Raw genomic sequence first — 13,596 nt, 5'->3', positions numbered from 1 at the left:
AGTCCAGATTAGGGAGCGGGGAGAGGGGTAACCTACTCGCGGACAATATTTAAGAATTTTGGTAGCTAGGGGTGAGATCCATCCCAGTTGAAAATTTCGGCAAGCTCCTTTGGAGTTTTTTGATATTTTAATTTCAGAACTGTCGTGTGATATAGCTAGAGCTATGAGCTCCTCTTCAGTATGGGTAACATTGGGTGCACGGAAAGACAGACCATCCACCTGCCTGTCTTGGTGGACTACGGTGGCCGTATACCAATTGCCGCGGTAAGGGCCGGCAATGTCCGTGTAAAATACGACGTTTTGTTTAGAGCCGAATCTGCGCCGGAGAGCAAGAGCCCATGCCTCTCGACGGTCAGTGTGCGACTCACGGGACATATTGGTGGGGAGGTGTCGAACATGGATTGCGTATTTACAATGTTCGGGCACTCGTATTCGCTCCTCTGTGTGGAATTAATTCCCAATGTGTAGGCGATCTAGGAGTCGTCTGCCTGATGGGGTCTGCGTCAGGCGCGTGTATTGATTTGTTAGGCGAGCCTCATGGAGCTCCTGGTAGGTGTTTACCACTCCCAAGGCAAGAAGTTTTGCTTTGGAAGTAGTGATCAGGGAAATCTAGGGCTCTCTTGACAATTTTGCGAAGGGTGACCTCCAAAGAATCTTCATCATGCTTCCGTAAGTGCAGGTACGGAATCGCATACAGGATGCGACTAGTGACAAAAGCATGTGCAAGACGAAGTGCATCCTTGCTTTTGAGACCTCCCCGCTTGTTCGAGGCTCGGCGAACCATGCAGCCCACCTGTTCTTCAACCTTATGCAGCTTGTGAAGTGTTGTTCCGACCCTACATTATTTGTGAATGGGGAGTCCAAGGACACCGATCTCCTGGGTCTCATTAGTAGGTCCACTGTGCAGGGAAAGGTTAATGGACGAAGTGCACTTCGGCGACGGCCGAAGGTGCACAAATTCAGACTTCTGCGGGGAACACTGGAGGCTGCAGTATGCCGCATAATCATCCACTATATGGGCTGTGGTTTGCAGGCTGTCCTCCATGCTGCCGAGTAATCCCTCTGTGCCCCACAGAGTGATGTCGTCTGCATAAAGCTCATGCATTACCTCGTCGACACCAGCCAAGCAGGCCGGGAGCTTCGCCATAGCTTAGTTGAAAAGCAGAGGCGACAACACAGCGCCCTGTGGTGTGCCTCGCGTGCCCAGCGAATAGGGGCATATTCCTGATCTTGGATGTGAATATACGAAGCTCGGTCAGTAAGAAAGTTCCGGATGTAGTTGAAGGTGCGCTCGCTACAGTTTGGCACTTAGGTGAGCTAGGATGACTTCGTGCTTGACATTATCGAAGGCTCCCATAAGGTCAAGTGCTAGAACGATCTTGTCTTTGGGGGGGTGTTCTATGGGATGAAGAACTTCGTGGTGTAGTTGTAGGAGTACGTCCTGCAAAGATTTCTTGGGCCTGAAGTCATACATAGAATCAGCAAAAATGTGGCACTCTTCCTAGAAGGAAGAGAGACAATCCCTGACCACAGTTTCCGTTAGCTTCCCTGCACAAGAAGTAGGAGAAATGGGTCTCAAATCCTCACTGTTCGATTTTCCTGGCTTTGGAATAAAGGTTACTAGAGACATTTTCCAGCGGGATGGGTGTTTTTCCGAATCAGATCTCATTACTATAATCGACAAGTGACTGGTGCATTGCATCGGGTCGATTTGCTAGGATTTTGATGGGGATTTTGTCTCGCCAGGGAGCCGTGCCTCGCCTCATTTTGGTTAGAGCGGCGGGAAGGTCATGCAACTAGAAAGGAGCATCTAGTGCCGAGTTCTTTCTGCCTGCATAGTGATACGCGGAGCCTCGCGTGGCCAGCTAAGTGCAAAGATATCGGCCCCGTAGTGAAAGAGCTAGTTGTGTTGTGGAGCCGGGGAAATAGTGAAAAGCTCGGTGCAGTTGTTTTTGGGTTCCACCTCATGTTTGAGTGGGATCAATCAGACTGCGGAAGAGTTTCTATGTATTGCAGCTAGACATTTACCTGCTGGCAGTGTTGCAGCACTCTACCCAATTTGAGGCGGCAAGCTGGGCAGCATACTCGGCAGCCTTCTGGGTAAGATCCGCATGCGGAGTTTGCGGGTGTGTTTTTGTCAGCACGATCTCTTTGTGAGGCTGCGACGGGCCTCCAAAAGATGGAGGAGACGGTCATCTACATCCGGATGGCTATCCGTGAGTTGTCTTTTGATCTCGTGCTTTCTTAGTGTTTGGAGCACAGAGTGAGCACTGGGTGAGCACGGGAATTACCGTTTTCTAGGATGGAAGAGGCAGGGAAAGACTGCCGGAAGGCTTCCCAGTTGGGTGCGTGAGACTGTGCAATGGGGCGTTGTAGGGAATCAACATATTTACACAGCGCAAGACTATGAGTAGTTACGCCGTAACTACAGAAGAGACAAGGATAGAAAGAGCTCTGACTTCAACTGAAATTTTATTAGCGAAAACGCTGGAAATATATATTCGTGACAGAACGTCACAACGCAATCACGCAACCTATTGTATCACAGCAAGACAATCATCATCTCATTATATGGTTTCAACATCACACCTCAGCACAAATTCACAATCTATTTTGTCAAATTCAGAAACTCGATTTCTTTTTTAGTCAGAGCAAGCGAAGGCATGCTGATACAACGATCACCCAGCATTTGCATTCGATTGGCCTCAATAATCTCTCGAGTTAGCTGCTGACTGTGTTTGGCTACAACAGTGCACTTTTCGAATTGCGGTCTGCAACCACAATCTCTACAATGTATACCCAAATGACCTTGCACAGCTGAGTATACATTGTAATGATGCTTTTTTTAAATGCTCATTCAGGCACCGGCTCGATTGCTCAACATATATCTTGCCGCATGACAATGGGAGCAAATAAACGACTGCTATCACACGTGCTACGAATAGCTTTCTATGTTTGATTGTGAAGCAGCTCCTTCGTGCAGACTGCGCATTCACTCGTTTGCAGAGCGCTGAAAGCTTTTCTCTGGCAGAAAAAACGACCTTCACATCTACCTTATCACCTATCCTTTTCAAATTGTCGGAAATCCTATGTAGATAGGGAATCACAGCCACACACTTTGAGCTACTAGCCACGCAGTTCACTGGTGCTTCTCGTCCCTGTTTAATTGTAGTTTGGGTATCTATTTGGGTATCCATTGTAGAGATTGTAGTTTCAGACTGGAATTTGAAAAGTGCACTGTTGTAAACAAACACCGTCAGCAGCTAACTCGAGAGATTATAGAGGCCAATCAAATGCAAATGCTGGGTGATCGATGCATCAGCATGCCTTCGCTTGCTCTGATTTAAAAAAAAATTGAGTTTGTGGCTTTGACACAATAGATTGTGAATTTGCGCTGAGGTGTGGTGTTGTAACCATATAATGAGATTATGATTGTCTTGCTGTGATGCAATAGGTTGTGCAGTGATGTTCGGTCACGAGTATATATTTCCAGCCTTTTCGTTAATAAAATTTCAGTTGAAGTCAGCACTTTTTCTGTCCTTGTCTCTTCTTCTGTAGTTATGGCGTAACTACTCGTGGTCTTGCGCTGTGCAAAAATCTTGGTTCCCAATCACCAACTAGCCCAAGCATCTGTCTTATCGCGTTGTAGGGGTCGTCTCGAAATTGTAGTGTTGGGAATGCAGTGATCACTACCGAGGGTTTCCTCGGTATTGAACCAGTCTGCATGTCTGATGTTTTTCGTGAATGTTCGGTCGGGGCAGGTGTCCTGGCTGACAGATTTACCTACACGGGATGGTTGCGCAAGGTCTGTGTGAAGAGTCATGCCCAGTGTGGAAGTTAGTTCTGCAAGTTTCCGTCCACGCATCCTTTCCTTGCAATAGCCCCAAAGCCTGCCAGGGGCGTGTAAGTCACCCGCTACTAAAAGGGGTCCTGCCCTGCAAGCTTCAGTGCCCTGCTGGAGATGTCAGCGAATGTGATATATTTAGTTTAGGTTCACAATAAACATTGAGGATGTGCACCAGGGGGACGGTTCTGCGCAGAGGAAAGACTGTGACCATAGTGTACGAGTACGGTATTGAAATTTCAAGGTCGACCTCTTGCATAGTGAAGGTTTTATGTACAAGAAGGCAAGTGAATGGGCCCCGTTGAAAAGTGTTGTAACCTGAGAGGTGCACGGTGTTGCCGGGCTCCTGAAGGGCAACGACAGCACATAGGTGTTCAAAGGTTTCAAGATAGAGGCGAAAATAGGCCCGTTTGGCCCTATCCTAGTGCCTCTACAGTTCCACTGAATTAAAGAGAGTAGCTGAAGTTTTCAGGGTGGCGATGGGGAGCAGCGATTAAGAAGTGTCGTCATATTGAGAATTTGGGGTAGCTGGGCGGGACTCTACCCCTAGATCGGCGCCCTGTGCAAGTTAGAAGCTCGGAATCTTCGGTGGAGGTTTTAGCGAGGTTGATGGCATCTGAAAGCTTAAAGGGACGATTAACGTCCTTCAGAGAACTAGTCCTTTGGCTTCGAGGGTTTACGCCGTGGAGCCAAGTTTTAATGTTACTCGTCACCTGTTGGGTGACAGTGTCGGAAAGAGTTTCAGTGCTTTTGGTTATGGTGGTGAGTTCTGTCATTAAAGCATTCATAGTACTTTCAATAGCGTGAAATCGCTCTTCAGTGTTAGAGGGCTCCGAGACGAACGGAATGATGCACATGGGCGTCGGTTCTGAAGCGGCAACGGTAATGTTGGTGAGGGGTGACGCTTGGGTGTCTGGTGCACTACCTGTCTCCAAAGCGGCAATTTTGCTTGATGCTGCGCGTTCTGTGCCCGCAGTGCAGCAAGCGCTTGTTTGAGCTCGAGGAATTCGGGGGAGGAAGCGAGGAAGAAAGAGCAAGAGGAGGAGGAGGGGGCCGTTGCGCCAGCGTCAGTCAGAGGTGGAAAGCCCCCAGCTTGGAGCACGGGGCACCCTGGTCAGGTGTCTTGGATAATGTCTGCTGTGACGTTCATGTCTTAGGTCGAGGTGGTGCTTGCTGACTGGTCCCTCTGGTAGCAGGGTTCTTGGTAGCTTGGTCGGTAGTTCTGGGTCGACGTCCTTCTTGCATGACGTCAGATGTCTTGGGCGTTGACCGCTGCTTCGACGAGCCGCGGCTGCCATGATGCCGACCCGACTGGTGCAGGCAACGAAACCTTGCCTTGCAGGCCGGGAATCTGGTGAGGTGTCTCTCACCGCACTCCAGGCACGATGGCTTGCATTCGTGCGGTGCCATCTGCTCCTCAGAGGCACTGACAACTTAACCACAATGGCCGCAGCATTGATCATTCGGGTAGGGACGCAGCTCCACCTGGTGCCCCACTGTCCCGCAGTGGTAGCAGGCTGGAATGGTGCTGTTGTATTCGCATACTGGCGTCACGACATTGGTGGTAGCAGGCTGGAATGGTGCTGCTGTATTCGCATACTGGCGTCACGACATTGTTGTAGTACACGAAACGTGGCACGCGACGGCCCTCAAAAGTTATAAGGGCCATTGAAGTCTTGCCAAGCTTTCTGATGAAAGCAATGCTTCCACCACGCCAGTGGATCTTTGCTTTAAATGACTTGGAGGTCTCCTGCTCTAGTGCCGTAATGACGCCATGGCACACTTCTCTGCTGATCTTGACGTGGTCCATCATCGATAGGGGACCCTGTGATGTTTTGAGCGAGAATTCTCGTGAGAGAAGGTTCGCAGAGTTGATGTCTTTGATTGAGACAACGATATTTTGCTCACACATGGGCCACACACTGATACATTCATTCGTGGTTGCGATCACATATGAAGTGAGCTGGGCGCCTAGTTCACCTAGATTAAAAGTATCTTTGAGATTCATCGTGACCAGAGGCTTCAGCACGATGAGGAAGTCTTCTGCAGCAATGTGGGGCATAGCGGTAGGCTGCCACGGTACACGGGATGTCTTCCTTTCGAGCGGAATGTTCGCGGACGTGGCCTTATTGGTAGCAGAGTCCTTGGTAGCTTTAGATTGCTGGCTACCCTTGCCGAAGGCCACCACAGTGAACGATCCCTCATTCACAATATTTGTTGGCGGAACAGATTTTTTGGGCATTGAAGTAAGTGCTTCTTTCCACACCAACGCTATGAGATCATATCCACGAAGAGCGGTGGCCGCCATGTGTGGCTGCGACCATGGAGAAGTCACGACTCAGTCAGCGTTCCATTAAACACTCGGTCGGGCGTGCATAGCTCCCATGAGGTGAGGTCAAAAAGTGGGCGTAAAATGCCCGAAAATCGGCCCACCTGTAAGGGAGGTGTCTTTTGGTACAGAGCGATGGTAGGAAGATGATAGGCTCTATCTTGATGAAGTGTAAAGCAGGGTTGCATCAGTCCTCACGAAAAGAGCAGGAGCCGATGTGACGCGCGTTCGCTCTTTTCGTGCACTCGTAGCATTCGCACGTCTCGAGGGAAACTGTCGTGTTTTCAGCATTACCAGCAAGATGGCGCGTTGCCACATCGTCACAACATGGCGGCGCGCGCTCTTTCCTCCCACGCGTACTTTGCCCTGCGGAGAGGGTGCAGCGTGGACGCTCACGCATGTGATTGCTTATCTCGCGGTGGGGACAATTATAAGCCTTGGCTGGCCTTACGCCTTCACCAGAACGATTCTGTTTTAGTTACTGGGCGCACAAAGGTCACTGCAATCGTTGCACAGTTTTTGTTTGTGAAAAGGGCGCGCTGCTCAGACACAGCGAAGTAACAACTGAGACGCTTATTCGCATTCATCTGTATCTGTGAGTACGTTTCGTGAGTCATTTGTGCATGAAAAACGCGGGGCGCGTTTCGATCTGCTTGCCATTCTGCGCGTTACCTTCCAATTTGTTAATATCACGTTCATTGCTTTGCCTTTGCGACAATGCTGGGACTTTTTTCCTCTTTCCTTACCCGCTGTACAGAGTAGCAGGCTAGGGCGGACTAGCTGAGGCCAATCTCTCTGCCTTACAATAAATTATCTTTCTCTGTCTCTCAAGGAGTGTGGAAGCACCAGTCATACTTAGTAAAAAAACACATACAGCAGAAAGCATATGTTGCTGTGAACACCATAGCCACATCTTGCAGTGGTGCACGACAAGGAGAGTTTACAAGTGTTGCACGAAGTTGCCACTTTCTCAAGCATCCTCTGTTCATAGAAAGGCGCATTCTCACTCTCTTCGGAGCTGCCGGCTGCTGCTGTATGGGGTCATATAGTATTGCTGCTATTGGCCGATAGCTTATATAAAGCAAGAGTGAAGGAAAGAAGTGGAAGTTTAAGCACTCATTTTTCTTTGTTGGAACTCTCGTTAATAAACCAAGAGTGACATTTGTATCAGATGCACTTGCCACAGGGTGCCACAACATCCTGGCGCAGCACTCATAGTCTGCTAACATCACGCAGTGAGAACACCGCACACAAAAATATTTAGAGAGATTTATAACATTTTACATGCGTGCACAAGGTTATGCGCATGCTGACATAGCTTCTTTCCCTGTGCTTTTAATGTGTTTGTTGGAACAAGAAGAGAGAGAAAAGGCTCAACGCACCTGACAAACCAGTGTAGCTTTGCTCATTCTTGACGAATTCCGTGGCAATAGATTCATGAGGCAATACTGAGGCAATAAACGCCGATAGTGATGTCATTTAATGATCTCTTAGAAAAGGGATGCAGGACGCCTTTAAAAGCATTTGTTTTAGCGGAGCTATTGCTTTTTATAAGAAGTGCACTCTTAACAAAAATTTGCATGCATAAAAAAAATACGTTTTGCATCGCCAGATTTATCCAACTCACCCAGCTTGCAATTCCATGGTATACTAAATGACCATGTTCCACTCACTTTGCATGCATGGTGCACTGAGACTGAAGCATCATATAACGCTGCCATGCTTTTCTTTATGAACCTATAAAAACTGGTTTAATATATTCAGTTCTGTGCATTCCTTCTCCTTTTTCAGATGTGATATCATCTAAGGTAACTCTCACAAGTTTTTTAACTGATGCGCAGTTTGATCGGCTCAAGAAGGCTGGAATTGATGCAGCCTTTGCGGCAAGTTATTATTTTTCACTAATATTAGCTGTATTAGTCACATCCGCCGGTGCCGCAGCCATTTCATTTCTGCTGCTATGCTCAAAGTCATGTTTCATTCCCAGCTGCAGTGACGGGGATTTGGGGTAGATGAATGTCTTGAATAGTACCGTATTTATCCAATTTGAACACGCACCTTTTTTGGGGGGAAAATTGAAAGAAAAAAAAAATAGACCTTAAAATCACATGCACGGGTACAGACGATTCAAACCAGTCAGACGGTTTGGTTACAGACGTTTAAACTGCCACATACAGCTGTATGTTTTTTGGGGGGTGGGGGCCGTGTAATTCAAGTGCAGGTTTAAAATCGGGGGCGCATTGGAATTGGATATATATATAGTATTTCAGGGTTCCTTAGCAAACTTTGAAGGAATAAAACGAACCAAGGCTTCTGCGGCTGTGTCTGTGCAGTGATATGTCATTGAAGCTATATATATATTTATATATATATATTACAGAACTGTTGTGTTAGTCTTCGCACATTTGCACTTATTGGCTCTCGGAAGAGGCAATATGTTAGCATGCTTTTCATCCTTGCCATCCCCCCCCCCCCCCCCCTTCTTTTTTTTTAAAAGCTAACATTTTCCTACAGCCATGACTGGTTGGGAGACATGATACTCTGTTAAGTTTTAAGGACACTGAATAGAAAAACAATTTCTCATGTAATACAGTCGAACCCGCTTATAACGAACCTGAGCGTGACGCGGCATCCGTTCTCTGTATCCCGAAGTTCGTAGTAAATGAAACACAGCTTTTAAAAGAAGTTGCAAGTGAAAACACAAACTTTTTTTTGCCCCAAAAAGTCTGTGATGCTCGTGTTTCGAAGAACAGAAGCGATAAGGGCGGTCTCGAGTTTATTTAAAACGGCAGGGTGCTCGTTTGCCGAGGCCCGGGGCATATGCTGCATGAGGCACTGGCTCCAAAGTTTCGTTGTTCTCGCAATTCGATTCTTCCAAATCGCTGTCGCCACGTACTTCATTCACAATGCCCCAATCTGTGCACGGTTCCGCAGTGTCGGCGTCATCATCGGCCGTAATTAAACCATCGCAACAGATGTCCCTCCCGCTCTCCCAGGTCGGAGTCGACGACGCGCGGCCAAAATTCGCCGCCGCAGTTCAGAAGCTTCAGGCTCGGCATCTGGCCCGACGTCGACAAAGTCGGCCTCGCGAGAACAGTTTCGCGCGCATGTAGTCGTCACTGCTGCCCACGAAATATGCGTCATCTCCACAGCTAAATACAGGGATTCCCGAAGTGGCAAGTTGGCTGCCAGGTGGTCAACAGCTATGAGCAAGCGCTCCACAACGCGGCACCTAACACGCTGATTACGCTCAAGCCATGCGGTCTTTCGACAGTTTGTTGAGCGGCACGAAAAAGCGTGCTAGTCCTCCCGTCGGCCATCATGACCACACACCAAGAGCGAGCAAGACGCGCACACGGGGCACACATGCCAGGGAGCGTGGAACAGCTCCGGGCCCGTTTACAGTCAGAAAACGAAACTAATTCGAGCCAGCGTGGAGGGCATCGCGGAGCGGTGGAGACGGGCGAAGGGGTTGTGATTAGAATTACTGTATATGGTACCTTTAGGTAGCAGAGTTGCGCCTCTGTTTTCCAAGCGCCGCTCACTCCGCCTACAGGAGTTTCGTGCCCCTATTCGCCGAGTGCCATCACGTGGTCATAAGTGGTTTAACTGCACTGCAGAGAAGCCAACGCTATGATGATTCCGGGCAGATCAAACTTTGTTGACATCGTCTGTTGTTATTTTCACCGCACTTATTCGGTACTGTAGTCATGTTGGTCGGGAGAAATGTGGTATCAAGTGCATTCTGTGGTAAATTGTACTACTTACAGACCATGTGATTTGATGCGTGTGCAGCAGGTGTTGCTAGAAAAAAATTAATGTGCAGTGAGGAAGGAATAAATGTTTGATTTCTTTTTATCTATCGATGGCACTGCAAACTTGCTAAATTTGTATTGCCCACTGATGGAGTGATTATGTTATACATGCAGAGTTGGTCAGCGTGTGTTGGCTGCATACGTCCCAATTGGTCTGACTGGTATAACACTAAAAATAAAGGGAGAATAAGTTAAACTAGACTTATTCAAATTGGCAAGGTGTTGCAGCTAGCGTGTGAATTACCTGAATTTAATGCCACTTTCAAACCTTACGCGGAAGGAATGTTAGGAGCGACAGGGCTGTTTAACAACGATTCAGATCAATTAACTGTCATGAGCCGCAATTGTCATACGAGCGTAATAAAGAGCCGCGTGTAACATAGGCGTCGCACGAGTACTATCGATCGCTATCTAGCTCGATTCAGTTGAAGATGATAAAACTACACCTGGCTCCCTCACACAGTTAACGAATGAGTCCAGCACGATGAAAAATTTTTATCCCTAACTGGCTCGATCGCGATTAAAGTGCAAAAATAATTTTATATTTGTAAATGAAAAAAAAACAGCGGAAAAAAAGACGAAGCTAGTGTAACCTGTCATAAATAAAAAGCTAGTATAAACCAACCATCTTAATGGTTCAACGAGCCGAAGCACTTTGTTTTATTATTACATACCAAGAACGTAAGCATCAAATCAAAGCTTCTAGGAGTGACCAGAGCAACCGAGTATACTCATAACATTAAAAAAATAGAAAGAAAGTGAAAAAATAAACAAATCCACGGTAATACTATAGTCCCTCAATATTGAGGGACAATGTCGCACTCTGAAGCGCGAGCGTTGCTCCTACGTGGGTGCTAGTGGCTTTCCCGCAAGACTTTTGAACCCAAGATGGCGTACCTTGGCGCAATTCTGCTACCTAAAGGTAGCATATACAGTAACTCTAGTTGTGATCAAGAGAGGTGAGCAGACTTGCGAGAGAAAGGCAAGGAGTTGCGATAATGGGAGGGGAGGATGCGGTGGGAGGGCGACCTTGAAAACCAAAACACTCGGGAAGGAGGCAGGTTGGGTAGCTTGCTTGCAAGGTCCGCGAAACTCGCACGTAGAAAAACTTGAAAAAAGTGCATGGTCGCCTGAATCGGTGCGCGCGGCGGTGTTCGAAGAATTGGCGGCCGTGGTCAAAAAATTGTTTCGTTGCACCGGCAGGTTTGCATGGCTTCACGAACTTCGATATTTCACGATTCGTTCCGCGTAAATTAGCAACCATTTTTGCGCTTCCGCACGCGCGCGGAAAGCATGCTGAGTTGAGTGCGAAGTGAGCGAGAACAAGTCCTAAACACGAAACGAATCGCAAATTATCAAAGTCGGTGGGGTAGCGTACGGGCGTGCACTAGACACAGACTATCGGATACAGTCGGTGGCCGACGATGTTGGCAAATGGTCTGGTCACTCCAGGCCGGTGACGCCAACGACAGCACCAGCGATCCAAAACAGGGTACGTGGCTGACCGGTCTTCGAAATATCGGTGGCAGTGTGAAAACACGGGCCTCGTCTGGCGATGCGGAGTACTCAGAGTAGCGGGGGGGGGACAAAGGACGGAGGGGTGCGTAATAAAAAGCGGTCTGGGAGAGCAGCAACTAGAGAGGCGTTGAGGCAGAATCGGCGTTTAACAATAAGAATGTATGGGCACCTCGCCGATGCCTGATCGGTGGTCGAAATTGGTTTCCCGGGAAGTCGGCAGACCGCTGACTTCGTTCGCTGTAGCCGATCAGCGGCGCTCAGAGACGTTTGTTGTAAGTGCGATTTTGTGCCATTGAACCAATGTATATTTTCACGGTCACGCGGATATTGTTCGTTTTAAGCGAACATTCGTTTTAAGTGGGGCCGTTATATGTGAGCTCGACTGTAGTAAATTTCTCTTTCACAATAACAACATTACTCTTTCAACAAGAAGACACTTTGATGAGTCAAAAAATGTGTAAAAATAGTACATGTGGTGACAGGACCTTGACATTCTGAGAGAAACTTGCTGTGATGTAATAGATTTTGACAGTGTTTGCTAGGGACTTCATAAGTCATTACATTGCGTTTTAAATTATCCAGAGACCTAAAATACCCAGTTTCTGTGAAATTTGTTGTGCCAGTGTGGCAAAAATGCAAAAGTAAAGGACTAAAATTTATGAAGGTCCTCCTGACATTATGGTGTGAAATTCAAACACAAAAATTAGAAATTTGTTTTCTTTTAAAATAATGAGCCTTTAATAGTGAAAAGTCTAAATGATTTAGAATCTCACTTATCTATGCCTGATGGCTTCAGTTTTTCGGCATAGAAGTAACATTACAACCTTTCTCATAGATCTGCCTTGAGCCTGTAATTCTTAAGTGCAAAAGGACCTTCCTATCACCTTGTACACTATATGCCACACCTTTAAGTTCAGGTGCATCTGTAGCAAGAAAGATTCAAATCATCACAAACCTGACACTCTGAAAGCTCGTGCTGCATGATCTTTGTGTTGCAGTGTTCATGTATTGAAATATGCATAGTTCTTGGCTGCACGAGCATAATTTAAAGTCTAACAAAGAAAATTTTTCTGTCTTAAACTTTTGGTTGCATAAAAAAAAAAGAAGCTGTGATGAAAGCCTAAAGAAATCCTGTGTTCTCAACTTATTATTTGTCATAGCCCAGCTCTTATTACAAAATTCGACCTGCCCCATATTGTTCTGATAAAAAAATTGCATTCATGAGCGTGACATGATTGCTTCAAGAAAAAAATGCTGCACAACACAAGTACAAGATCTTTAATGAAATATCAGTGGGATATTTTGAAATTGTATAAGTATGAGCTTAAAACTTCATTCGACAGTTAGCACTTGCATGCTTGTGTTGTTTCTCCAATGTTTTCTGCAAAGAGCAATCATGGATCACCATCAACTGATGCAAATCAACTAGCTTTTGAGCATAACATACTGACACAACTTTCGTCATGCGCACAACTGAATTAGACCACAGTACGTGCAGCTGCTTTGTCATGAAATGCCAAACAGACTTACTCTTCCTTATGGATTCTTTTTAGGAGTTTGATTTGGGATGTGGAAAGTTCTCAACTGAAAAAGCTTATGGACTACACGAAGCTAAGCTCAAGGTATTTTTTTTTTCATTATTTTCGGGGCTTGTTCAAAAAGTAAGAGATTAGACTGCTAGTGTCACACTCCTGTTGCAGGTCTATTCGAACGAAATTGTGTGTGTTGGCTTGAGTAAAAACTGAACACGGTAAAATGCATTATTTACAATAAATTGTACATGTATTGTCAAAATGTTGACAAATACAAGAAACCTACCGTGGGAACAAGAGAAAGTGATAAATTCTATCATTAGCAACATTGTCTCTGTTACTCCTACAAGGGGCAGAAACCATATCGAAATTTCTTGGAGGGTGTATTGACTGCAGTGATGAAAGTGCTGCTCGAAGCAGTAATTTTTTTTTGTAATTGTTCCAAATCTGCTCTAAAATGACACTGAGAGAATGAGAATGATGAACTTTTACTTTTTGACCGACTCATAAGTCCTAAACTAACTGAGAATAATCTGTGTGCCATCGTGCCAGTGTGCT

General features: G+C 46.5%; 1 protein-coding gene across 3 annotated transcripts in view; it reads left to right on the top strand.

Moving 5' to 3' along the window:
• The window catches only part of LOC119161600 (uncharacterized), a 197,565-nt gene that overhangs the window by 151,556 nt on the left and 32,413 nt on the right, over positions 1–13,596 (top strand). For all 3 annotated transcript variants that reach the window (XM_075878922.1, XM_075878920.1, XM_075878921.1), the window contains 2 exons: positions 7,965–8,056; positions 13,060–13,128. In XM_075878922.1, the coding sequence (XP_075735037.1) occupies positions 7,965–8,056; positions 13,060–13,128 (161 nt within the window). The remainder of the gene's footprint in view (positions 1–7,964; positions 8,057–13,059; positions 13,129–13,596) is intronic.

This window comes from Rhipicephalus microplus, chromosome X (assembly GCF_043290135.1).
Source record: "Rhipicephalus microplus isolate Deutch F79 chromosome X, USDA_Rmic, whole genome shotgun sequence".
Taxonomy (NCBI): Eukaryota; Metazoa; Arthropoda; class Arachnida; order Ixodida; family Ixodidae; genus Rhipicephalus; species Rhipicephalus microplus.
The sequence above is the reverse complement of the archived record's forward strand: the minus strand, read 5'-3'. Positions and strand labels throughout refer to the sequence as shown.